The sequence below is a fragment of the Symphalangus syndactylus genome, chromosome 5 (assembly GCF_028878055.3).
Source record: "Symphalangus syndactylus isolate Jambi chromosome 5, NHGRI_mSymSyn1-v2.1_pri, whole genome shotgun sequence".
NCBI classification, from domain to species: Eukaryota; Metazoa; Chordata; class Mammalia; order Primates; family Hylobatidae; genus Symphalangus; species Symphalangus syndactylus.
The window spans coordinates 56570273-56595437 of record NC_072427.2 but is presented as its reverse complement, the minus strand read 5'-3'; the positions used below and the strand labels follow the sequence as shown (position 1 = coordinate 56595437).

Here is a 25165-nt window from a genome sequence, read left to right as displayed (position 1 = left end):
GTGCCCACATCAGATTTTTTATGGCAGCTGTGATTTAGCGTGAAGAGCCACATCCTGATTTGTAGAGCTCCCTGGAAGACCTGTGACTTTTGTTAAGGTGCAGGTGTAAATTCAAACTGGGCTGGAGGGATGCTCTGGGCAGCTGCACGCTGGAGGGAGGACAGGCTTTGGAGCACTCCCTGCCCTGGGCTGATCCCCGCTGGGGACATTGCCTAGCCTCTCTGGGCTTCAGTTTCATCTCTGTAAAGTGGGAAGGGTGGTGTCCACCCTGGGAGGTTGTGGCAAGGGCTGAATGGAGGAACATTCAAGAAGGGGCTGTGCACAGAGTGTGACTTTCGGTGGGCAGGCCATAAACTGCCCTTGCCTCTTTCTCTGCCAGTTCTGATTCTACCACAGCCTTTGCTAAATGGCTCTATGCATTCTGTCTTCCTTTCTTTTTAGTCTTTAACACACATGTAGTCTGTGGAGGGGCGGGAATGCACCTGAGTGACTGAGTGCCTCCAGGACATGGCCCAGGGCTGTTGGAGGGGTGTGGGCTGTCTGCTGTGCCCTAGGCACATGACAGGAGACAGGAGCCCCTCTGGGCTTAGTCCTGGTCTTCACACGACCAGATTTCTCCTGGCCACCTGCCGTTGATAGGCAGGACAGCTGGTCAAGAGCAATCCCTGCTGCCATCAGGGAGAAGAAAGAAACACGTCGAGGAGATCTTTGCAGAGTGATGCTCTGCGGCCTCTGGGAGCTCGACCTTGCGCTCTGCTATCTGCTTTCTAGATGGGATGCTATGTTTTCTGTGTCACGAATACAACACATCTCTTTGAGAACTTACCTTCTCCACCTGAGTCTCTTAACATTGTATCTGCCACAACAACGATGGGCCTTCTTAATATATGGGCTAGGACAAAAACGTGGAACTCTTCCAGGCTCTCGTACACAGGGTCCTCAGAGTTGTCCACACTGTGAAACAAAACAGAGCCAGCTGGTCACTGACTAAAACAGGGTGGAGGATGGAGAAAGTGGGACTGCTTCATGCAGGGGCTGAGCCCTCCCCACTCTGGATATTATCTTCATGGACCCCAGCAGCTGCACCATCCTGGGCCACTTCTCATGCCATCCGCCAATGGCAAACGCACAGGTCCCAGCTCCCCTACCCCACCATGGGAGCGGCCTCAGAAGACGAGTTGGAAAGAGCCCGCAGGTGAAGGGTGCTGGCCGCTGTGAAGGCGAGTCTCTCTGCAGGTGGAGGCAGCCCACCAGAGCCTGTGGCAGCAGGGCTGTTGGCTCTCTGGGGGTGTTTCACAAGGAAGCAGTGGGGGCCGGAGGGATGGAGGGGTTCCTCTCCTGTTTATTTCTCTCAGGGACCCAGGGGTTCCCTGGGCACATCTGATGGGCTGGTGGGGTCATTACCATCAAGATCTGAGGAGCCTTCTAGAAGACACTCACCCCAATGGAGAACAGTGAGAAGGCTGTCTGGATTTCAGTCCAGAGCCGGAGGGGATGCGATGTGAATGTGCAGCCCAGGTGGCCCAGACCCTCCCTGACCACGCCCAGGCTCATGTCTGAGGATCAGGGAAACAGCAGGCTCAAGAATGCTTCCACTCAAACCCTAAGACGTTCGGGCAGAAGGTGGCAGCATTGATGTCCACCCATAGCAGGGCCACCCAAAAGGCAGGTGCACGTTGAGAAGACAGCCAGAGCTCACAGTGTTACGGAGCCTCGGCTGCACCTGCAGTGCCTGCCAGCTGAGATGACAGCGCCAGCCAAGACTCCCCAGAGGTAACTCTCAGACTTGTTCCTGAGTGTCCGAGGAATGCTCAGAATCAGCTGAGGGAGTCTGTGAGGATGGCAGCAGGTGGGGCCAGGGCCGGCAAATGTGGCCCCTGGCATGGCCTGGGGAAAGAGCTTCATGGGTTCATGGGCACAGTTCCCAGCCACCTGGGACTTCCAGAATGCAGGTTTTGAATCCTAGGGAATGCATTACCATCACCTGAGGAATTCTGGTTACATACTATCCATGTTTTTTTCTTTTTCTTATGATTCAATTTATCTTTTTTTTTTTTTTTTTTTTTTTGAGACGGAGTCTCGCTTTGTTACCCAGCCTGGAGTGCAGTGGTGTTATCTCAGCTCACTGCAACCTGTTTGAAATGTTTGTTTTCTGGTGTTGTAAAGAAATAGCACTTGAATATAAATTTAACTTCTTTAGTAAGGCCATTTTTATATTTTTTGTAGAAAGGGTATATTTGCTAGCAGTTTTGTTATGAGAGAATATTGAATAAAGGAGATAGGATTATTTATAACCTGACCCGTCCACCTTATTGCTGTGTCCGGTTTTTATTGGCTGGAATGGGATTTTACATTTTGTATTTGTTTTGATTGGTTAGTAACTTAGAATTTTTTAAAAGAGGCAAAGGCAGAGGAGAATAAAGGAAGGAATGTTGAGGAAGGTAAAAATACTTTTAAATAAGGAAGAGGAACAGGCTATAACTTAATGCTTTCTTGGACTAGTATAAGTATGCTAGGGCAAATATTTAGGCTAAATTGTGGGAGCTAAAAATATAAAGTATATTGACTTTTTTATTATGGCTAGCAGATATTTAAGAATGTTAGCACAGGTCTTCGAATAAATTTTGCTTCTAAGAGAAGTTACTATTTATTTTTAATTAGATAGGGAGGAAAGGCTTCGAAGAGAAACCTCTATTTTACTTTTTACAATTCTCCCTCATAATTTTTTTTTTTAAATTTGTCTGTTTTAATTGCTTTAAGAGAAGTAATTTTTTCAATAGGGTGGAGGAGAGTTACGAGTTAACTTTGTAAGAGTGGTAGAGATAAGTTTTTGTATAAAATTTTGAAGGCAGGGAATAATATAATAACTTATAAGTATATTAATATTATTAGAATGAACAAGGTGAGAATTGAAGTTAGATTTTTTTTATTTTTTTTGAGACGGAGTCTCGCTCTGTCACCCAGGCTGGAGTGCAGTGGCACGATCTTGGCTCACTGAAAGCTCTGCCTCCTGGGTTCATGCCATTCTCCTGCCTCAGCCTCCCCAGTAGCTGGGACTACAGGCATCCGCCACCATGCCCGGCTGATTTCTTTTTGTATTTTTAGTAGAGACGGGGTTTCACCGTGTTAGCCAGGATGGTCTCGATCTCCTGACCTCGTGATCCGCCTGCCTCGGCCTCCCAAAGTGCTGGGATTACAGGCATGAGCCACCACGCCTGGCTACATTTTGTTTTTTACTTATCGAATTAATGTTTTATTATTTTAGAAAAAGGGTTATTTATTTTAGAATTTTTGGCAAGTTTATTGGATAGTGCTGTTAATTTTTGTAGTGCTTTTGTTATAGTTTTGTTAGGGGCAGTATTAGAAATAAAGGTACAATATTGAGTTTTAATTACGACATTATTTTTTGTTTTTGCTAATATTATATTTACAGGTTTTTTTTTTTAGGCAATTTGTCTGGTAGGTCCTAATTGCTTAGCTATTTTTTTATGGCGTTTTCAGTGTAATTTATGAATTATTGCTGATTGTAACAGATATAATTTAGTTTACTTTTTAAATTCATGGTTACTTACCAGAATAACATGGATTTAAATTTTGCAGCTATTTGATTTTGTGTTTTAACTTTATTTGGATTTTTTTTTACAGGATTTTAATAGCATTTATGTAAACTTGAGGATTAAAGGACTTACAAGGAATTTTTTTTGGCCTGCGGTGTTTTGTTTTTATTTTTTTAGATTGATGAAATGCTAGAGTGAAGGACAGCTAATTGGATTAGTACTGTTTCAATTATTTGGCACAGTGTTTAGTAAAGGTCCTTTACAGTACTACCATATATTTGCTTGGGGAAGGCTAAGCATGGATTGATGGGCAAGCTTTGGAAAAGCTTGAGCTTCTTGCATCTTTTAAAATGCTTTTAAGGAATATTAAATTTTTTTCTTGCCATGAGAGGCACAAAGTAAATTCGGCATTTAGAAAAGGTGGAAGCTGGATTGCCCTTGGGGGCTGACCAGCAGGGTGTTGAATTTTGGGAAATAGCAGAGAGAGCTTGGCTGATGGATTATTTTAAGCAGTGGGATTTTGAAAAAGAGCTACTATATAGTTTATATTTGGTTGATGAGGCGACCATTTAAGTGGAAAGGGGATAATTTGGGCCTCTGGAGTACCATGTGTACAAGTGTAATAGTGTCATAATTGTTTCTAAAGTGTGAACGGAATATTTATTTTAGCTAGGCATTTGTATTTTGATACATTGTTTTGATGGCTAAGGTCTGTCTTTGATTTTTTATTTTTATAATAGACATTCTACTTTTATTAGATGTAGGAGTAACTGGTGTGGGATTTAGAACTTAGGCTACTGAAGAAGAGGAAGATGGGGGAATAATGTGTATTTTAAAACTATTTAGGGTTTTAAAAAATTTATGTCAAATTTCTATATTATAGAAGTGATTAAGGGCAGGTTTAGAGTTAGTTAAGGTGGAGGTGGTGATAGAAGGACAGGGTTATATTGATAAGGTTGGGTAGGTTTTTTAATGAAATAGATGAAGGGTTTTAGATTTGTATAAGTTTTTTTTGTGGAAGTCTAACTTTGCTGTTGAGTAGTTTAAAGGACGTCGTTCCATTTATTATAAGGTTGTCAGGCTGTAGTGTGTCTGGAGTTGGTTCCTTCCAGAGGGTTTGTGGTCTCTCTGACTTCAAGAATGAAGTCGCGCACCTTCACGGTGAGTATTACACCTCTTAAGGGTGGCACGGACCCAAAGAGTGAGCAGCAGCAAGATTTATTGTGAAGAGCGAAAGAACAAAGGTTCTAAAACATGGAACGGGACCCGAGCAGGTTGCTGCTGCTGCTGGTTGGGGTGGCAAGCTTTTATTCCCTTATTGGCCCCTCCCATGTTCCATTTCTGTCCTATCAGAATGTCCTTTTTTCAATCTTCCCTGTGATTGGCTACTTTTAGGATTCTGCTGATTGGTGCGTTTTACAGAGCGCTGACTGGTGCACTTTACAATCCTAGCTACAGAGTGCTGATTGGTGCGTTTTACTATCCTCTTGTAAGACAGAAAAGTTCTCCAAGTCCCCACTCAACCCAGGAAGTCTAGCTGGCTTCACCTCTCAGGAGCAGAAAATTGGCGTTTTGGCTGCAGGTGATTATAACGATAAGTGTTAGGAGTAATTGTGTTAATTAGAGGGCCAGGACATAAATATTTGTGTGAAAAGGCCAGCTGTCATTGATTTTTTATATTTTTACAAGGTATGATAGAGCACGCATTAAAGGCAATGGTTTGAGGTGAGTTAGATTTAGTTACATTAATAACAAGGGAGCTAGTAACAGAATAAGGAAAGGAAAGGAAGTAATAGAGAAAGTATATGAAAATTAAGCTTTTTAAAGTTTTAACTTAGGGCTTGATTTTAGTATAGTAACCTAAGATGTTTTCTTGATTTGAGTATAGTGGGTCCATTTTTTCTTGGCTGTGTGGAAGGCGGTTTTAGTGGTTAACAGCATAAAATAGGGTCCTTCCCAGGCTGGCTCGAGTTTATTTTTTGATAAGTATGTGTTTTTTTTTTTTTTTTTTTGAAATGGAGTCTTCACCCAGGCTAGAGTGCTGTGGCGCGATCTCAGCTCACTAGAAGCTCCGCCTCCTGGGTTCACGCCATTGTCCTGCCTCAGCCTCCCCAGTAGCTGGGACTACAGGCACCTGCCACCACGCTCGGCTAATTTCTGTATTTTTACTAGAGACGGGGTTTCACTGTGTTAGCCAGGATGGTCTTGATCTCCTGACCTCATGATCCGCCTGCCTCGGCCTCCCAAAGTGCTGAGATTACAGGCATGAGCCACTGTGCCAGGCAAGAATGTGGTTTTTAGGCTGGTGCTGGTGTACTAGAAATTTTAGGGTTGGTACCTGTGTTAAAAGATTTTTAGTTTTGAGGAAAGGGAAAGTGGAAGATAAATTAAGTATTTAATTTTTGTTGCGTATTCTGAGGCTTGAGGCCCCATGGTGACGTCTTCTGCTCCATTTCTGCTTAGTGTTGCCTAGGGGACATTGCAGCCCTGCCCCCTAAGGTCTTGGCTTTTTTGTGGCCTTCACCGCCCCTGCGTGTTGTGGCCTTGGGGATGAGGGGCCTTGTGACTTATTCGGCCGCCCTCAGGCTTTGAGAAAGTTAAGCACTATTTTATATTTGATAATGCTTTTTGTATGATTTTATGTTTTTTTTACATTAATGTGCTATTAATGTTAAACTTTAATAAAATTTTGCAGACATTATTTACTTTTAATGTCTGACTATAAGGTAAGGATTTTATAGACATTTTTTAACTTTTTATAATTTTTGTTAAAGAGCAGGTTAGTGTTTTAAGAAAAATTTATTGTGCTTTTATTTTAATGTTTACAGAAAAATTGGATACCTCTTTAGCTAATATGTTTACATACAGAATTTTCTTTATAATTAATATTTTAAAGTTTGTTTAAACTTTTTTTTTTTTTTGAGACGGAGTCTTGCTCTGTTGCCCAGGCTGGAGTGCAGTGGTGCGATCTCAGCTCACTGCATGTTCCGCCTCCTGGGTTCACGCCATTCTTCTGCCTCAGCCTCCCGAGTAGCTGGGACTACAGGCACCTGCCTCCATGCCTGGCTAATTTTTTTGTATTTTTAGTAGAGACGGGGTTTCAACATGTTAGCCAGGATGGTCTCCATCTCCTGACCTCGTGACCGCCTGCCTCAGCCTCCCAAAGTGCTGAAATTACAGGCATGAGCCACCACGCCCGGCCTTGTTTAAACTTTTAAAACAAAATTTTTTTAACCTTTTAATGTAGGTAAAAATTCATATTTTTGTCTTTTTGTAATTTTATTAAAAGTATATTTTTTACATATTTTGTATATAAACTGTTTTTTAAATAGTTTTACATTTAGGAGGCCTAATTACTTTTAAATTATATAATACTTTTTGTATAAATTTTTTTATAACTTTTTAATGACTTTTATAGACAATTTTTAATATGTTTTAACTTTCTGCCTTTTACATTAGAAATTTTTCCTAATTTTACCCTCTGTGTCTTTGATTTTTGTCTTTTCTAGTTTTTTTTACTTACTTTTTTCTATTTTTTTTCTTATTTGCACTTTATTTTCCTTTTTTTTTTTTTATTTGCACTTTATTTTTCTCTCCTTCTCTGTCATTTTTTGTTTCCTCTTTTCTTCCCGAGTTTTCCCAGTCTTGCGGCTCCTGCAGCGCAGGCTGGGCAAGGCACGGGCCACGCCCCCACGTATGCGCTGCCGTCTGTTTCCCCTGTATTTTTTTTTTTTTTTTTTTTTTCCGATTTATTTATTTTTTCTACACTTAGTTTTTTGGGCTGGGTGGGATTTGCGTGGCTATAGTCTTGGCCCAGGCGGGCTGCAGTCCTGGCCCAGGGCCGTCACTGGCCCAGAGGCTTGGCAGACACCTGTCGTTAATCGTAAGAGTTACGTCCTTTCATCTTGTTAGCTTTTCTTCCTGCGACAGTCCCCGCCCTCTTTTTCACATAGAGCTGGGCTGGGGAGAGGGACTTAATTTTTGGTGTGCCTGGCTGTCTGGCGTCATGCTTGGTGTTTTTGCTTTTTTTTTTTTCCCCTTCCCCTGGAGGAGCGACTGGCAGGAGTGGAGCTTAGTGTTTTTGTTTTTTTTTTTTCCCCCGAGAAGAGGGGAAAGGGGAGTTTTGAATATATACATGTATATATATCTATATGTAACATACATATATATGTATATATATCTTACTATCAGAGGTTTGTGTGAGGTTCAGCGCCACCCCATGGGGATTTCTCATCTCTTTTTGAGGTTTAACCCCCGACAATGGGGATTTTTTACCTTGAGGCTTAATCCCCCCCTCAATGGGGATTTCTCACCTCTTTTTGAGGTTTAACCCCCACTCAGTGGGGATTTTTTTTACCTTTTTTTAACCTTTAAGACAACCTGGCTAAGGAATATTTTACCACCTCCCATGGCTTTTTGTGTCTAGTCCTAAGGAATGTTTTACCGCCCCTGCAGTCTCTCTCCTTGGTATGTTTTAACTAAGGAATGCTTTACTGTCCCGCAGCTTTTTCCTCAGTCTTGATTACTACGTTAATACTTTACCGGCTCTCCCGGTGTTTTTTCCTCGATCTGTGCACAGAGTTTTCTGGTTCACGTGATATGTGAGGATTTTTTTTTTTGCACTGCTGAGACTCGAGTTTATTCCACATACTGGGTGGGTTTTGAGCTCTCATCCTTGAGGTCACTGCAATGAGGCAGAGGAACACGCTCCCTTATGAGAGAGGACTGGAGACCACCCCCGGCGGAGAATGTATCCCCATACGGGCCACCAAAATTGCTTGAAATGTTTGTTTCCTGGTGTTGTAAAGCAATAGTACTTGAATATAAATTTAACTTTTTTTAGTGAGGCCATTTTTATATTTTTTGTAGAAAGGGTGTACTTGCCAGCAGTTTTGTTATGAGAGTATATTGAATAAAGGAGACAGGGTCATTTATAACCTGACGCATCCGCCTTACTGCTGTGTCTGGTTTTTATTGGCTGGAACGGGATTTTACATTTTGTATTTGTTTTGATTGGTTAGTAACTTAGAATTTTTTAAAAGAGGCAAATGCAGAGGAGAATAAAGGAAGAGGAAGTAACTTGTGGAATGTTGAGAAAGGTAAAAACGCTTTTAAAGAAGGAAGAGGACCAGACTGTGACGTAGTGCTTGCTTGGACTAGTGTGAGTATGCCAGGCAAATATTCAGGTTAAATTGTGGGAGCTAAGAATATAAAGTGTGTTGATTTTTTTATTATGGCTAGCAGATATTTAAGAATGTTAGCACAGGTCTTTGAATAAATTTTGCTTCTAAAAGAAGTTACTATTTATTTTTAACTAGATGGGGAGGAAAGTCTTTAAAGAAGAACCTCTATTTTACTTTTTACAAGTCTCAGCCTCCCAAGTAGCTGGGATTACAGGCATTTGCCACCATGCCCAGCTAATTTTTTTGTATTTTTAGTGGAGACGGGGTTTCACCATGTTGGCCAGGCTGGTTTCGAACTCCTGGCCTCAAGTGATCCACCAGCCTTGGCCTCCCAAAGTGCTGGGATTACAGGCATGAGCCACCACATCCAACCCAATCTACCTTATTTTAACAGTTCAAAAAATGGGCAGCAATCGAAACCTCACAAAATAGTTGCGCACATACAGTAAAAAGAGCTTTTGTTTCCCTGAACCATTTGAAAATAAACAGCCAACCTGGTGCCCCATCACCCTGGAAAGTTCTTGTTCATTTTCTATGAACAGAACATCCTCCTACAAAACCACCACACGGCTACCGACATCAGGAATTCACACGGTTACATGCAATCACCAGACCCCACATGTGTGTGCCAGCTGTCCCAATAATGCCTTTTAGAACAAAGGTTCCTGCTCAGGATCAGGTGCTGCATTCAGCGGTGGCGTCTCCTTAGTCTCCTTCACCTGGAACATTTCTCAGGACATCCTTGACTTCCATGACCTTGACACTTTTGAAGATTGCAGGTTGGGTATTTTGTAGAATGTCCTTCATAAGGGTTTCTCTATTTCCTCACAGTTAGATTGGATTGGGTGAAGCTGAGTCCTTCTTGTGACATCTTGTCAGGTTGTGTGAACTGCAGATTGTCCCATCAATGGTGAGGTTGACCTGGACCACTCCTTAAGGTCATCTTCCAGAACTTGCGCCTGCAGACTACTAATTTTTCCTTTGAAATTAACAAGCATTTTGTGGGGAGGAACTTGAACCTATGCAAATACTCCATTCCTCACCAAATCTTTATAGGTTTATTGGTATCACTATGGATTTCTGGTTTTCCATTTTATTCAGTGGGTTATAATCCATTAGTGTGATTATGTGGATGCTCAGATACTCCTTGATGTGGTCAGTGTGGCTTTTCTAAAGCTGGATCTGTGTCCTTTTGACATCCTCATCATTTCTTTTTTCTTTTTTTTTTTTTGAGACAGGGTCTCACTCTGTTGCCCAGGCTGGAGTGCAGTGGTGAGATCATAGTTCACTGCAGTCTCAAACTCCTGGGGTCAAGTGAGCCTCCCATTTTGACCTCCCAAGTAGCTGGGACCACAGGGCACCACTATGCCCAGAAAACTTTTTTCATTTTTGTAGAGACAGGGGTCTCACTATGTTGCCAAGGCTGGTCTCAAACTTCTGGGCACAAGTCATCCTTCTGTCTCAGCCTCCCAAAGTGTTGGGATTACAGGTGTGAGCCACTGTGCCCAGCTGCCATCATTTCTTAGAGCACTTTCTTGCTTCCTGGTGCAAAAAGATGGTTCAAGTTCACACTCACACATGGATACATATTTTTGCATGTTTATTTTCATCTTTCTCTCCCTCTCCATGTTTATTTATTTTCATGTTTCTCTCCCTCTCAATATTTATAGAAAACCTTGAGTTCATTGATACTTCCAATTCCAATCTAACCCCACAAAATTCTACTTGCAACTTTCTTCACTTACTTTGAGAAAACTTGTTTGTATTCATTCTAAAGCATTTCCTTATTCGATCAGTCTTCCCATATGTCAGCCATCTCCTCCCTGTGCCCCCATCCCCGAGGTGGCCCTCTTCACCTGTGTGGCTGACATCTGGCTCTGGCCCCTGGTGTCCTCCCATCCCCACCCACTCTAGATGCCACCTTGCTTTGCCCCACCTAATGGCTTTAGAACTTACTTTTTCAGCGAGGAAGGAAAGGGAAGTAGAAGAGGAATGTTTTAAATATGTATTGACATGAATACATATTCACACATACACACACATATATTTTATGCCCGGTCTAAACGCAGCGCTCCTGGTGTGCATTTTGAAACATTGCAGGTGATTAGCCTGCCCGGCCACACCTAAAAGCCAAGCTGCGGTGCCTGGGGGTCAAGTGCTTTTGGAAGTTGCTTGTTTGTCCCTGTCACCTAATATGCACTGAGTGCCAGCGAGTGAATGGTTGAACAAGATAATGAACAGCACAGGGGGAGAGAATATGGAGTTAAAACCTGCATACTTGGAGAGACAAATACCCCAACTAGAAATGTGGAGCACTGTTCCTTCCCTAATTCAAGGAATGGAGGGGACAGTGCTGGAAAGAGAGGAGCTGCTCATGAGTCAGATACTAATGCTGAGAAGTGGGCAGAGCAAGGTGAATGGTATCCCTCTCAGCCCTGGGTTCTGAGTCCTATCTTCACTTCCTGGCAGAACACTCTGAGATCTGAGCAGCTACACAGGAGGACCCCCATGGTAACAACAGCATGAAGGCTCAGTATTAGGCACCTTTGTATTGGCACAGCATTCTTCTCATGCAAAACTTAAAGCAGGGCCATTGTATTTCCAACCAAAAAACCAATAAATATTCATTGAGCACTCACTATACACTGGTGCTGTGAAAGGCACTGCAGAGGCCCTCAGGGAACCCTGCCTTCACGTAACATCTACCAACATATCCATCCTTCTTCCTATCTATATATTCATCCATTCATCCATCCATCCATCCACCCACCCACGCACCCACCCATCTCTCTTCCTTCCCTCCCTCTCTCTCATCCATCCATTGATCCACCCATCCACTTGTCCATCCATCCATCCATCCATCCATCCCTCCGCTGTCTGTGCATCCATCTGTCCATCCATTCATGCCATCCACCCATACAACTGTCCACCCACCCACCCATCCACCTCTCCATCCACCCACTTGTCCATCCATCCATCCATCCATCCATCCATCCATCCATCCCTCCACTGTCTGTGCATCCATCTGTCCATCCATTCATGCCATCCACCCACCCATACAACTGTCCACCCACCCACCCATCCACCTCTCCATCCACCCACTTGTCCATCCATCCATCCATCCATCCATCCATCCCTCCGCTGTCTGTGCATCCATCTGTCCATCCATTCATGCCATCCACCCACCCATACACCTGTCCACCCACCCACCCATCCACCTGTCCATCCACCCACATGTACATCCATCCATCCATCCACCCACCCACCCACCTACCCACGCATCCATCCATGTACTCATCCTTCAATTCTTCCATTCAACCATCTATCTGCCCAAGCACCTACTTGTCTGTCCATTCATCTACCCATCCTTCAAGTTCTGTGCTAGGGCAAAGGCGTGGAGTTGGGCCATGCCCAGCATGGAGCCTCCTGGCAGAACACTCTGGTATTTGAGTAGCTATGCAAGAGGGCCTCCAAGGTAACAACAGTGCAAAGGTTAAGTATTAGGCACCATTGTACTGGCATGGCATTCTTTTCATGGCTAACTTAAGGCAGGGCCATTTTATTTCAGCAGCAATGATAGGATGGCAGGCCCAGTTGAGAGGTGATGGAGGACAGCTGGAGCAGAGCAGTTTTTCTCCATTCCAGTTTTAGTGTTGAGCATGGGAGCCATGTGAGCAACTGAAACCTGCTCAGTGACCCAGCGGGTGGCAGAGAGGATCCCAGCTCCAGTGGGGGGCAGCTTGAAAATCATAATGACGTTCCCTACTTGCTTCTGCCTCCTTGTCCAAAACTTAGGGAGGGTCCTGGTTCTATACCAGAAGCCTCAGTGTTGAAGGCAGCCAGAGAGCACCTGAGGGAGTAGAGGGTGTAACAGAAACGAAACAGCAGAGGTTGCTGCCTGGGCATTAGAAGTAGAACACCACACCCAAAGACCCAAGCTGGTGGCCAGAGATAAGAACTTAGAGGCATCTCTCTGCCTAGCAGACTGGGCTTTCCACTTTCCCACCACTTCCTTTAAATGGACCATTCAGGCATTTGCCCATGAACTTAAAGTGACCCACATCCTATTCCCCTATATATATTTCTAGTTGGATCTCTCTGCCTGACTCTTAATCCCTGCCTCATGTGACCCTGGGATGGAGCACTGCCCTCCCAACTCATGATGGCCTGCATGCCCAGGATCTATAAGTAAAAACCTTTGAACTTGTTTCCCATTGTGGCGGTGGACTGAATTTGCACCTTCCATTGGAAGAAGCAGAGGCTACCCCAGGCCATGTTTTCACCAGACACCAAGGAGAACACAAGGCTGGTCCCAGCCACAGAGCAACGGTCAGGTAAGAAAAAACTAGACACAGGCCAGAAAGGAGCCACAAAGCCATCTGCCAGTACAAACAAGCTTCCCATGTGAGGTACATGGGTCATGGGTTAGGCAACCAGGCATTAGGACACCTGCCAGGTAAGAGAAGTATTCCATGAAAGGCACACTGTAAACGCCCATGTCCAGGTCCCTTTTCATTTCTTCTTATTGCAGGTTTGCTAGCTGCTCTGGTACTGGAACTCCAATTTAGCTGGGGGCTCTAAAATGGAGGGCAAACAAGATCTTATCTGGGATGAGAGTTTGGAACTGTGACTTGCACTCTGTGACCAGAGTCCATGGTAGAAATCAGCTTCAGAAAAAACAATTCTGAAAATTCACTCCCACTTTTAGCCCTGAGACTTCATGTCTTCTTCTTGTGAGTTTGCTGAGCAAATGTGAGATCTGGGATTGTGGGGAGAATCTGGCCACTGGGCAAAGACATAACAATTCCTAAAATGCTTAATAATCGGTGCTTACTGCAAAGAAGACTGGCATGCAATATAATGACTTCATCCTCCAAGATGTGCATGTCCTGAGAACTTCCTAACATGCTTTGAGCCCCACACACTGGGTTCTCCAGGGCACCCACATCTGCTTCTCCAGTGGGTACCTGAGGAGGGAGAATTTCCAGGGTTAGGGATATACTGTCTACCCAATGAAAACACCCTGAGAAAGATGGGGGTGGGCAGAGGCCAGGCTGAGGAGTCCCTCCTGGCAGGACCAAGAAGCAAAGGTCATGGAGCAAGGTCCAGATGGTATCTCAAGCCCCAGGGAACAGTTTGGGGGCACCCTGGCTTAAGCTGTAGCTACCATCCTTGGAGACCATCCTCGGCAAGAGCCCATGTCATAGATAAGGAAGCCAGTCTGGGGCCGGCAGGTCTTGTTAAAGGGCAGTCACCCAGCCACCCAGACGGAGAGCCTGGATGAAGCCTCCCAGGTCCCTCCCCATATCCCCTCCTCCAGATGGGGTGTCCACACCTCCTGTTTTGCTTGGGAAAGTCCTGTTCACACATCCCAAGTGATTAGCGCCCACTTTCCTTCCCCCAAATGAACCAGTTTGGATGATAAATTGCAGTCACCTCACCTATGGGGACATAGGTGTTGGCTTTTGGTGTACCCTTCCATAAAAAAAGTAAGTGCAAAGCCAGGTGCGGTGGCTCACACCTGTAATCCCAGCACTTTGGGAGGCCGAGGCGGGTGGATCATGAGGTCAGGAGATCGAGACCATCCTGGCCAACATGGTGAAACCCTGTCTCTACTAAAAATACAAAAATTAGCCAGGCATGGTGGTGTGTGCCTGTAGTCCCAGCTACTCGGGAGGCTGAGGCAGGATAATCACTTGAACCCAGAAGGTGGAGGTTGCAGTGAGCCGAGATTGCGCCACTGTATTCTAGCCTGGGTGACAGAGCAAGACTCTATCTGAAAAAAAAAAAATGTAAGTGCACATGTGTGTGCACACACGTATGAATGTGAGTAAATGCGCATAAACTATATGCACACATCCTCCCACCTCTAGGTAGCATATTTATACTCGCTATTCCAACCACTGCCTTTTCCTCCTCCTGATGCATCCTGAGACACCCACAGCACAGTATGTGGGGACAGTTCTCACTCCTTTTCACAGGTGCAAGTTTCTCCTCATGCACAGATCTCATGGGCAGCATTTCTGAGTGGTGTGTCTCAACCCCTCTCTCAGGTAGGGCCCTGCACAGCAGAGCCAGTCTGAGGAGGCTCAAGGGGCTGAGCCCAGCCTATGTCCCGATATGGGCCTTTGACCCTGGTCAAGGACTGTGCCTGCCCAGACAGGCACCTTTTACAAAAGACTCTCCAAAGACACAGTAAAGGCTAGCAGGGGCTCTGCTAAGAGCTATGGCCTGGTAAGCTGAGATGGAAGGACGGGGGCCTCCCAGTGCTCTGAAGGAACTGAATGGATCTTAGGCTCTGAAAGACGCTTCTAGCAGTGGCCAGTGTGGCTTGAGGAACAAGACTTATTGCTAAGGATCAGTAAGCTGAGGTCAATCGTGACAAATAGTTATTGACTATCCACTACAGGTCTAGCACTGTGCTGAGTGTGTGTGTGTGTGTGTGTGTGTGTGCGTGCGCGTGTGCCCGCACTCACGCTTGCCCATGTGTGCCCATGAATGCAGGTTTAGGTAGGGAGAGATACTAACACATGATCAAATAAGAAATTATCATTTTTCTGCATCTATCAAGATGATCATATGGTTTTTGTTCTTAATTCTGTTTATGTGATATATCACATTCATTGATTTGTGTATGTCGAATCATCCTTGCATCCCTGGGATAAATCCCACCTGATTATGGTGTATTATCTTTTCAATGTCCTGTTAGATTTGATTTGCTAGTATTTTGCCAAGGATTTTTGCATTCAATACAATTCAGTATCACTTCATGATGAAAATCCTCAACAAACTAGGCATAGAAGGAACATACCTCAACATAATAAAGGTCTTATATGACAAACCCACAGCTAAAGCATACTTAATGGGGAAAAGTTGAAAGCTTTTCCTCTAAGGACTGGAACAAGATGAGGATGCCCACTTTCACCACTGTTATTCAGCATAGTACTGGAAGTACCCACAGCGCAGTGAGGCAAGAGAAAAAAACAAAAGGCATCCAAATTGGAAAAGAAGTCAAATCATCCCTGTTTGCTGAAGATATGATTTTATAATTAGAAAACCATAAAGACTCTACCAAAAACCTGTTATATTTGATACATGAATTTAATAAAGTTTCAGGATACAACATTAACATACTGAAAGCAGTAGCATTTCTATATACCAGTAACAATCTAGCTGAGGACTAAATCAAGAAGGTAATCCCATTTAAATTAGTTACAAAAATATCGAGGAATATATTTAACCAGGGAGGTGAAAGATCTCTATAAGGAGGACTACAAAACACCGAAGAAAAAAATTGTCGATGATACAAATGAATGGAAAAACATCCCATGCTCATGGATTAGACGAATCAACATCATCAAAATGACTATATTGCTACAATAATCTACAGATTCAATACAATCCCTATCAAGTTACCAATGTCATTTTTCACAGGATTAGAAAAAACAATAAATTTCATATGGAACTAAAAGGAGCCTGACTAGCCAAAGGAAGGAATCCTAGGCAAAAAGAACAAAGCTGAAGGCATAACATTATCTAATTTCAAATTGTACTACAAGGTTATAGTAAACAAAACAGTATGGTATTGGTACAAAAACAGACACATAGATCAATGGAACAGAATATATAACCTATAAATGAAGCCACATACTTACAACCAACTGATCTTCGATAACACCAACAAAAATATACACTGGGGAAATGACACTATTCATTTAGTGTCATTCACCATTTAGTGCTGGGAAAATTGCATAGCGATATGCAGAAGAATGAGACTGGACCCACACTTCTCACCATATACAAAAATTAACTCAAGATGGATTAAAGACCTAAATGTAAGACCTGAAACTATAAACATTCTACAAGGAAACCTACGTAAAACTCTTTTGGACATTGGCCTACGCAAATAATTTATGACCAAGTCTTCAAAAGCAAATGTAACAAAAACAAAAATAGACGTTGGTGAGGATATGATGAAAAGGGAACACATACTGTTGGTAGGAATGTAAATTCATACAACCTTTATGGAAAACAGTGTGGAGATTTCTCAAAGAACTAAGAATAGAACTACCACTCAATCCAGCAATCCCACTACGAGGTATATACCCAAAGGGAAATAAATCATTCTATCAAAAAGATACCTGCATGTTTACTCTAACACTATTCACAATGACAAAGAGATAGAAACCACCTAAGTGTCCATCAATGTAGGATTAGATAAAAAAAATGTGGTATATATACACCATGGCATATGACTCAGCCACAAAAAAGAATGGAATCCTGTCTTTTGCAGCAACATGGATGGATATGGAAGCCATTATCCTCAGTGATATACCTCAGGAACAGAAAGTCAAATGCCACATGTTCTCACTTATAGCTGGGGGCTAAACAATGCGTACATATGGAGAGGCAGAATGCAGTAATAGACACTGGAGGCTATGACAGGCGGGAGGGTTCAAGGGGGTGAGGACTGAAAAATTACAATGTTCACTACTTGGGTAATGGGTACGCTAAAATCCCAGACTTTACCACAATGCGATATTTGCATGTAAGAAACCTGCACTTGTATCCCCTAAACATATTTAAATAAATAATAAAATAATAAAAAACTATCAGTAGAGTGATAAAAGGTGGATTCTTTATACAGGAAGATCAGAGAAGGCTCCTACTTGAGAACCATCCCTAGACAGAGAGTCAACTTTGGTCCATTTTCAATTAGAAATGTCTTTAAAAATTTGAGCCGGGTCCCACATCTGCAAAGTGAGGACACCTTATGTTAGCAGATGCTCTTTCTGCTTGGTCTGCTGGTGGAAGTCATGGCACCTTCAGGAATACACATAAGAATGCCTCCTTTCCTGCACAAGGCCAGCCCATGGCCCGGGAGCACCAGGCTGTGGTGTGGGCATCTCCCAGGAATAAAATGCCTCTTGCTTTTCCTCAAAAGACTGACTGAAATTGACAACTCTCAGACTGTGTGCTAGGAAATCACTTGGGATTCTAGCTACTTCTGAAAAAAGCTAATAAAAAGAAATGCAGCAAACACATTGTCAGTGAAATTTCAGAAACTCAACTACAAAGAGAAAGCAGAGAGGTTAGAATGTGAGAAAAGTAAGGACCTAGACAGAAGATGCCCCAGGGACTGCCAGAGGGTCCCCCAAACGGCCCCCCTTGCTCTGCTCTCTTTTCCTCTTTGTCCGTCCGACTGGCCTCTCAGCTTCCACTTAGCCCTTCTCATCAAACAGAAAACAAATAAGTAGTTCTTTTAAAAGTTTAAAGAACAAAAATGATTATTTTCACCATAGTCAAGATAAGTTGTTGATTCCTACTCCTCATGCCTGGTCTGCATTTGTCAAGAGTGTGGGCTTAGGTTTTTTTGGTCAGTTCTAAGTTCAGGTTCTGGCTTTGTATCTTTCAGGCTGTGGGCCATTGGAAGCTAACCTGTGATGGTTAGATAGCTGGTTAAATGTTATTTCTGCTTGTGTCTGTGAGGGCATTTTGGATGAGATTAGCATTTGAATTGCTGGAGAGCAGAAAGCAGATGGCTTTCACCAATATGGGTGGGGCTCATCAGATCTATTCACAGATGGGAACAAAACGTTGGAGGAGGGCGGAATAACTGAACCTGTTTGAGGTGGGACGTGGACTTTCTGCCCTCGGCACTCCTGGTTCTCAGGCCTTCAGATTCAGACTGGATCCATACCATCAGTTCTCCAGCTCTTGGGCCTTCGTGCTATACCACTGGCTTTCCTGGGTCTCCAGCTGGCACATGCCAGATCTTGGGAATTCTCAGACACCATAATCATGTGAGCCAATACCTACATTAGATCTCTTTATATATATATGTCTTTTATTGGTTCTGTTTCTCTGGAGAGCCCTAATACATTATCTAATTCTCTGAATCTCAGCCTCCTTATCTGTGATTGGTGATGATAATGACAGCTCATAGGCCTGCCTGACACATAACATGGGCTCAATAGATGACACTGTTCACATTCCCATCTGACCTCACTAATCCCTCCCCAAGCCCTAGGGAAGGCCTGGTTCTTCCACGTGGCTGGGGCCTGGCCACTGTGAGTCCTCCTGGGAGGCACAGTGAGAGGAAGCGGGTCTAGCTGACACCCACACCTGGTCTCTGGTCCCTGCTGACCTCTTCAGATACGTGACATAGTTGCTTTCTGGGAAAGTAACAGGTTTAAAATGACTCCAGGCCATCATCTGTGTCAAGGACCAATAATACAGGGGCTGCCCCATCTGTCTCCATACCAGGGGCTCCCAGAGCAGGATGCAGGGCCCGCACTGCACCCCTTTACCCTCATCCGTGGGGAACAGGTTCTGGGAAACCCAGGCTGGGATGAATAAAGCCACTTTAGTTCTTCTTGCCATCATGCCTGCAAACTCTCCCTTGACTTGCTCTTTCCTATTCCCAGGTGGCACCCTGGAAATTTTGTGTGGTTCTTCCGGTTACTTTCGTGTGCAGGGGGCTATCAGCCCCAAGCTTGAGCCTCCTGAAAGACTGGGTTAGCTGCCAGCTGGCTTCTCTGTTTCACCCTTTGCCTCCTCCCCTTCTCTGGCTGCCGTCTGTGTCCCCTGTGGGGCCGGCACAGGCAGGGAGGAGGTGTAGGAGGGTGGCAAAGTCTTTCTTGCTGTCTTCCTTCAGGGCCTGCTGGACTCGTTGGAGGTCCCAGTGCTGGCCTGCTGTTTGAGGAAGTAATTTTTGTGGGTCTTCAGAGCTCTCTGCCAGTTGAGGGGCTGTGTCCTTAGGTCCCTGGGCTGCAGTGGCGGCTCTTCTCACTGACTACTCGTGTCCACCCTCAGCCCTGGCCTCAGGGGCTGGCCTTCTGTGTGGTCCCCACCATAGGTGAGTCCTGAAGCCAGCCTGCTTGGGGCCTCCTCCCTGAATCCATGCCTGGCCCTCGGGCAGCTCGCAGCATCCCGGCTTTACATCCCCTATGGCCCCATGTCCTGGCCTGCACAGCCCACCACAGCCCCGTGAACCCTGAGCTCGCCAGTTTCTGCCTTCAGGCCCTTCAGTCAGGTGTCAGAAACTTGTCCCTGCAGCCCTCAAGCCCCAGAGATGATGCCCCACACCTCTCAGCTCAACATGGGGAGAGAAGACACAGGCAAAAGGCAGAGCACACTGTGCTTGTGCACAAAGGCCTCTCTTGTGGACTCTGAACCCCAGGTGAATTCTTGGAGCAGGTGACAGTTCTGGAGCACCCTGCTGGCAAGTCCTGCACAGCTGCACGCGTGCCTTGCTGAGGCGCTGCCCGTTACCCCAGTCCATGGGACTCAGCCAAAACTCCCCATTCCCAGGAAAATGTTTTATGCCTGGTTCCACAGGCCTCCCTCCTTGACTGGCCATGCAAAGGTTCCAGGTAACCCAAGGCGGCATCTGGCTACAGAAGCAACTCTGTTTGATAGATTCCTATTGCATGTGCTCTGTCCTCTTCTGAGGTTTTTTTGTTTTGTTTTGTTTTGTTTTTTTGCCTTTTTCTTTCTCCACTGGAAACACCTGTTGCTGAAACCCTACAAAATGCCTCCCGCGTCATTGGCACAGGATTCCAACCTGAGCATCAATGGCATCTGTAGGGACCAGGTGGCTGTGTCCTCACTCCCATCACCATCTAAAGCCCAGAGTGGTGGTTTCATTTTCAGGCTGATCTGTCACCTGAGGTTCTACAAACTGCTGTATTTGAGGGATTTCGTTAGGCTGTAGAGCCTGGTCAAAAGAGGAGACTTAATGATCAGACCAACTTTTGACTTTTTGGCTGCTTCCATTGATCATTTTTGTGGTCTTAGAACAGTTATCTAATCCCATTGAGGCTCAGTTTTCCAATCTGTGGAAGGGGTACTGGAGGCTTGTGAGGCAGGGTTTGAAAGGAGGGGATAGAGTGCCTAGCACAGGGCCCTCTTATGGTCTCCCCAACCCCATCCCACCCCACCTGTGCTCGCCTCCCTCCTTCCGTTCCCCCAACACCACCCATACCTTCCCGCCTCATCTCTCCATTCTTTCCTGATGGGGTCACTCACATCCACCCTTGGTTGTTTAGTTTCCCCTCTCTGGCCATTCCCCAGGTTCTTCCTTCTCGTTTGTGATGTGGCAACCAGAACCATGGCTCCCAGGGGCAGGGGACCAGGCTATCCTACATAAATGGGACAATGTCTGGGCCATTTTGGATATTCCTAAAGGGACCTAATCCTTTTGTTAGATTACGGTTGATCACTCAGACTCTGTGGGAGATAGGGACAGATACCAAGTGGCCCCTGTGTCCCCATTAGCATCTGAATCCCTCGGGCCCCATGGAGCAGGCAGCAGGGGACCAGGCTGTGGCCTTAGGAGTCAGATAGGCTGACTAGCCATGAGACCTTGGGCGAAGCTCCTCCTGGATGGGGGTACTCAGGAGATGTGTATGTGATGGTCACCTGTGATTGATTTTCACCCACTATCGAAGTCATCATTGCTGCTGTCTTTCCCCACTCCTCCCTGTCCCTGGCAGAGACACCTGGCCTGGATCCAGTCTGCCAGCACCTATCAGGCGTCTTCCTTGTGGCAGGAGGGAGAAAGGCAACTGTGAAAACGATGTCGAGGAACGCTTAAGACCCATCACAGGCGGGACTCGGGAGGCGTGCAGAGGAAGAAAGCAGTTTTCCACAGTCGACTGAGTCTTCAGAATGCTTGTCCTCAAATGTCCTACCAAGATAGACTGTTGGTATGGACATACCGTAGCCTTAAAACAAAGTGACAAGACAGCCCTGGAGGAAGGGTGTGCCAGCGTATGTGGGTTTCTAATGATCTCATCTTTAAACATGGTCTTGGACGCCACTGCTGCAGCTGCAGCTCTGTGGGAGCCTCTTTTCCAGCCGGGTCCTCCAGGGAGAGCTGGCCCATGAGGCACTAGGCACTGCCTTGGTGGCTGGGTGAGGACCCAGGTGCCTGCTGCAGGGCCCATGAGCCTGAGGGCAGCCCGGAGCTGCATGCAATCCTCCTTCCATGGGTCTCCCTGGTGTTACTGCTCACACTTTCTCATGTTTGGCTGAGACCTTTTCTAGGAGCAACACCTTTGCTTTCAGGTTCCAGAGAATATGAACTGAAGAATAAGCTGTGGCCAAGGCTCTATGGCTGCCCCATTGGTCTGGCCACCGTCTTCATTCTATACTAGAACATCCAAGGTGTTTCTGTAGGAACAAGCTATTCCTAAACATGCACAGATGTGAAGTCTTTTTGCTGGGAACACATATAATATCCACAGAGCCCATCTGGGAAACACCAGGCTAGCTTAATGAGCTTCTGCTTTCAGGGCGACTTCTTGAAGCCACAAATTAATTAGTTGGTGGAGAAAACCCAAACTTCAGAGCCAGGTTCGTGCGATGGCAATGTGTGGAAATGCTCACCATCGCGAGTGACCTCCAGAGGCCTGCTGTGCCCTGAAGCCTGACACCCCAACTGCTCTGCACAACAAAGTTCAAGGAAAGTGGCCTGGGGGCGGCTCATGTGAGCTCACCTCTGCCTGCATAGTGCATGTGGGGTCTGCGTACCCTTCCACTAGCACCTGGCAGGGGCCAGCCATCACCCACAGTCCTCCTGTGCATCCTTGTCTTGAAGCTAATGCTGGAAAGCTGGAACCTTTCTGTCTTCCACAGCACAAGGGTCCCACATTCCCCCTGTGCCATCCCCCCATGCTGTGTGTAGCCCTGGGTGGCCTGGAGCTGGAGGTGACTTCTGGGGAGAGCAGGGGCAGCACTTACCCCCCGCCCGTGCCGCCATTCTTGCTGAAGTGTGTGCGCGGCTCACTGGAGGCCAGCTTCAGCAGCTCCGTCCACTCCCGCTCCCACTCCTCCTCTGTGTACACCAGCCCTGACTGGCAGAGGGGAGCCGGCTCAGAACGGGGGTGGGCCACAGCTGCGCTGCCCTCCTCTCCTCACCCTCCCAACCCGGACCAGCCTCACCGGGAACCAGGCCAGGCACATCTGTAGGTAGCTACCAACTACACCAACTGCACCCTCTTGGCCACCTTTGCTACTATGCACACTATATTTTCAGAAGCCCCAAGCTCTAATTCCAGAGCTGTTGGGAATCTGCCCACCAACAAGGGTCATTCTCAGGGGCTGGGGATGACCGAGCATTAACCTGTGCCTGCACCTAACTGTGGCTGGCCGTTCAGAGTCTTCTAGGAGAGCAAGGTCCTCATGTTTACCATGGTTGGGGACAATCGGGAATCCCTTTGGACTGAGCTCACACACAGGGGCTGGGGCCATGGGCTGCACCTGACAGCAGGCAGTCATATATATAATTCATCATCCAAGCCAGAATGCTTTTGGGAATGAAGGTAGGCAGCTTTCATGATCATGCCTTAAGGAAGCACAAGTGGATGCATAGTTGCTGTCTGCCAGGACTCTGCTATTTCAACAGGCTCCTCCTCTGCGGGCTTAAAAGCAGGAGACTTTCCTGATCCCAGGGGCTGTTTCTGCCTCCCCTCATAAGACAGTCTGGGGCCTGGAGGCCATGCTCTGGACTCTACCATGGCCCGAGGCTGCACCTGGCCTGGGTCCCGGGCTCTGGCCATGCCAGTGGATACCAACCTCCTTATTCTGCTGCGTCTGCTGCCACCTCCACCTCCGCTTCAGGGCTTCCCTCTCAGCTCCCGTCTTCATCATGGTGTAGAGAGCTTTCCGTAACACCAGGTCCCGGTCATGAAACCCCCACATTCCTGGAGCCAGGAGGCCATGGAGAACAGAGGAGAGAAAGGACATGAGAAAAGACAAGCCAGAGGTGATGCAAACTACCACGACCCACTGGGAGAGCCTCTTGTCTGCACGCAGAGCAGCCTCCTTACTCAGCGGTTCTGTTAATTCCCCTCCAGCCTTCTTCCTCAGGCTTCCCATTAAGGCAAGTAGGTGAATGAAGCAGCACATCCTGTTCTTAGCAAAATAATAGTGGGTGAAAATCAAGTGCTTTTCCTCTCTGGCGCCCTTGGCAACCCACTCTCAATGTTGCTGGTTTGCTTTGAGGACCTTTCAAGTCTTACATTTGGGTGGGGGACTGACTAGGGGACAGGGACAGGCTGTCCAGTGTCCTCGTGGAGGGCTCCAGGCGAGGGAGGCCATTAGCATCCTGGCTTCTCCAGGGTCTGCCATTTCCCTCATCTCCAGCCCTGAGGCATCTCAGCTTCCTGAGAAGCAGAGCGTCAGTGACACCACTGCACACACCTGGCCCAGGAGAGAGCGCCTGCTTCCTAGTGAGAGGGTCTCACCCTGTGCCAGGTGCTGAGAGGATATAGAGGGAAACCAGCCATCTCTGAGAATGTGCTCTGGGCAGCTTAAATGTGGTCAAGAACCCCAACTCATGGGAGAAGTGCTCAAGAGAAGGTCAGCCCTGGCTACAAGGGAAAACACAGGAGAATCCATCCATCCATCCGTCCGTCCGTCCATCCATCCACCCACCCACTCATTCTAGGTGCTGGGAATATGCGTGGCAGTGGCCGGGACACATGAAGTTCCTAAAATCTCATGAAGCACATGTTGTGGAGAAGTGGGAAGTGAGGCAGCCATGAGGCTGGCACAGTGTGTACGATGTTGAGGGTGGCAGCCCCACGAGGAGAGGTGAGGCAGGCAGATTTGCTGTGGTGTGAATGGAGACATAGGAGCAAAGGCTCAAATGGGCGGAGGAAGGAGCCGAGTTGCTGTCCCAGCACGGGGAAAGGCCAGGGACAGACCCAGAGGGGGGTAGTACTTGAGAAAAGGCAAGAGGGAAAGGTGGCTAGAGTGGGATCGAGGGGAGAGGGAGAGTGAAAAGGGGGCTCTCAAGGGAGCTGTGAGCCTCTGGAGAGTCTTCAGAAGGAGAGTAATGTGAACTGACATTTTCAAAGGCTCAACTGGCTGGGCATCCTTGGACATGCAATAGCCCAGGCCTGCCATAGGCTTCTAGCCAGCAAGGCTTTGCCTTTTTCTACAGGATGGCGGGGGGAGGGGGAATGGCCATTGTCACTCCTCACTCATCCTCAGACCTCTTTCAGCTGCCTCCTGGGACTCTCCCACAGATCCTTGGGCAGGTCTCTCTTGCAGAGATGGCCTCCTTGTCCTGCACATATCTGCCTACAGGCCTGACTCCAAGATGACTGTCATTTCCATATGTGCCCCACCATCCTAGCTCAACGTCAGCCCAGGCCAACAGGGGTTCCACAAGGACTGCTGGTGAATGTCATGTGGCAGCTTTGGGCAGCCCCGGTCCTGCGGAGTTTAGCTATATGGGCACAAAATGAAACAAAGTGCTGGGATAAGAGGACAGATTGCCATGAGCTCTGGGCTCATTGTTGTACAGGGGCTTCTTGGAGGGGGGTCTCACAGCCCTGGTCAGTCATGGCCCAGGCTCTCTTGCAAATGGAAATGACCAGCCTAAGGGAGGCTCTCTCTTCCCAGGCAGGCCTG

At 46.4% G+C, this 25165-nt stretch overlaps 1 protein-coding gene across 8 annotated transcripts in view; it reads right to left on the bottom strand.

The window, feature by feature from the left end:
• The window catches only part of OTUD7A (OTU deubiquitinase 7A), a 397910-nt gene that overhangs the window by 28715 nt on the left and 344030 nt on the right, over window positions 1-25165 (bottom strand). For 7 of the 8 annotated variants that reach the window (XM_055278535.2, XM_063639043.1, XM_063639042.1 and 4 more), the window contains 3 exons: window positions 23321-23448; window positions 22487-22599; window positions 827-954 (listed from right to left, as the gene is read on the bottom strand). In XM_055278535.2, the coding sequence (XP_055134510.2) occupies window positions 827-954; window positions 22487-22599; window positions 23321-23448 (369 nt within the window). The remainder of the gene's footprint in view (window positions 1-826; window positions 955-22486; window positions 22600-23320; window positions 23449-25165) is intronic. The other variant, XM_055278539.2, reaches the window with a different exon arrangement.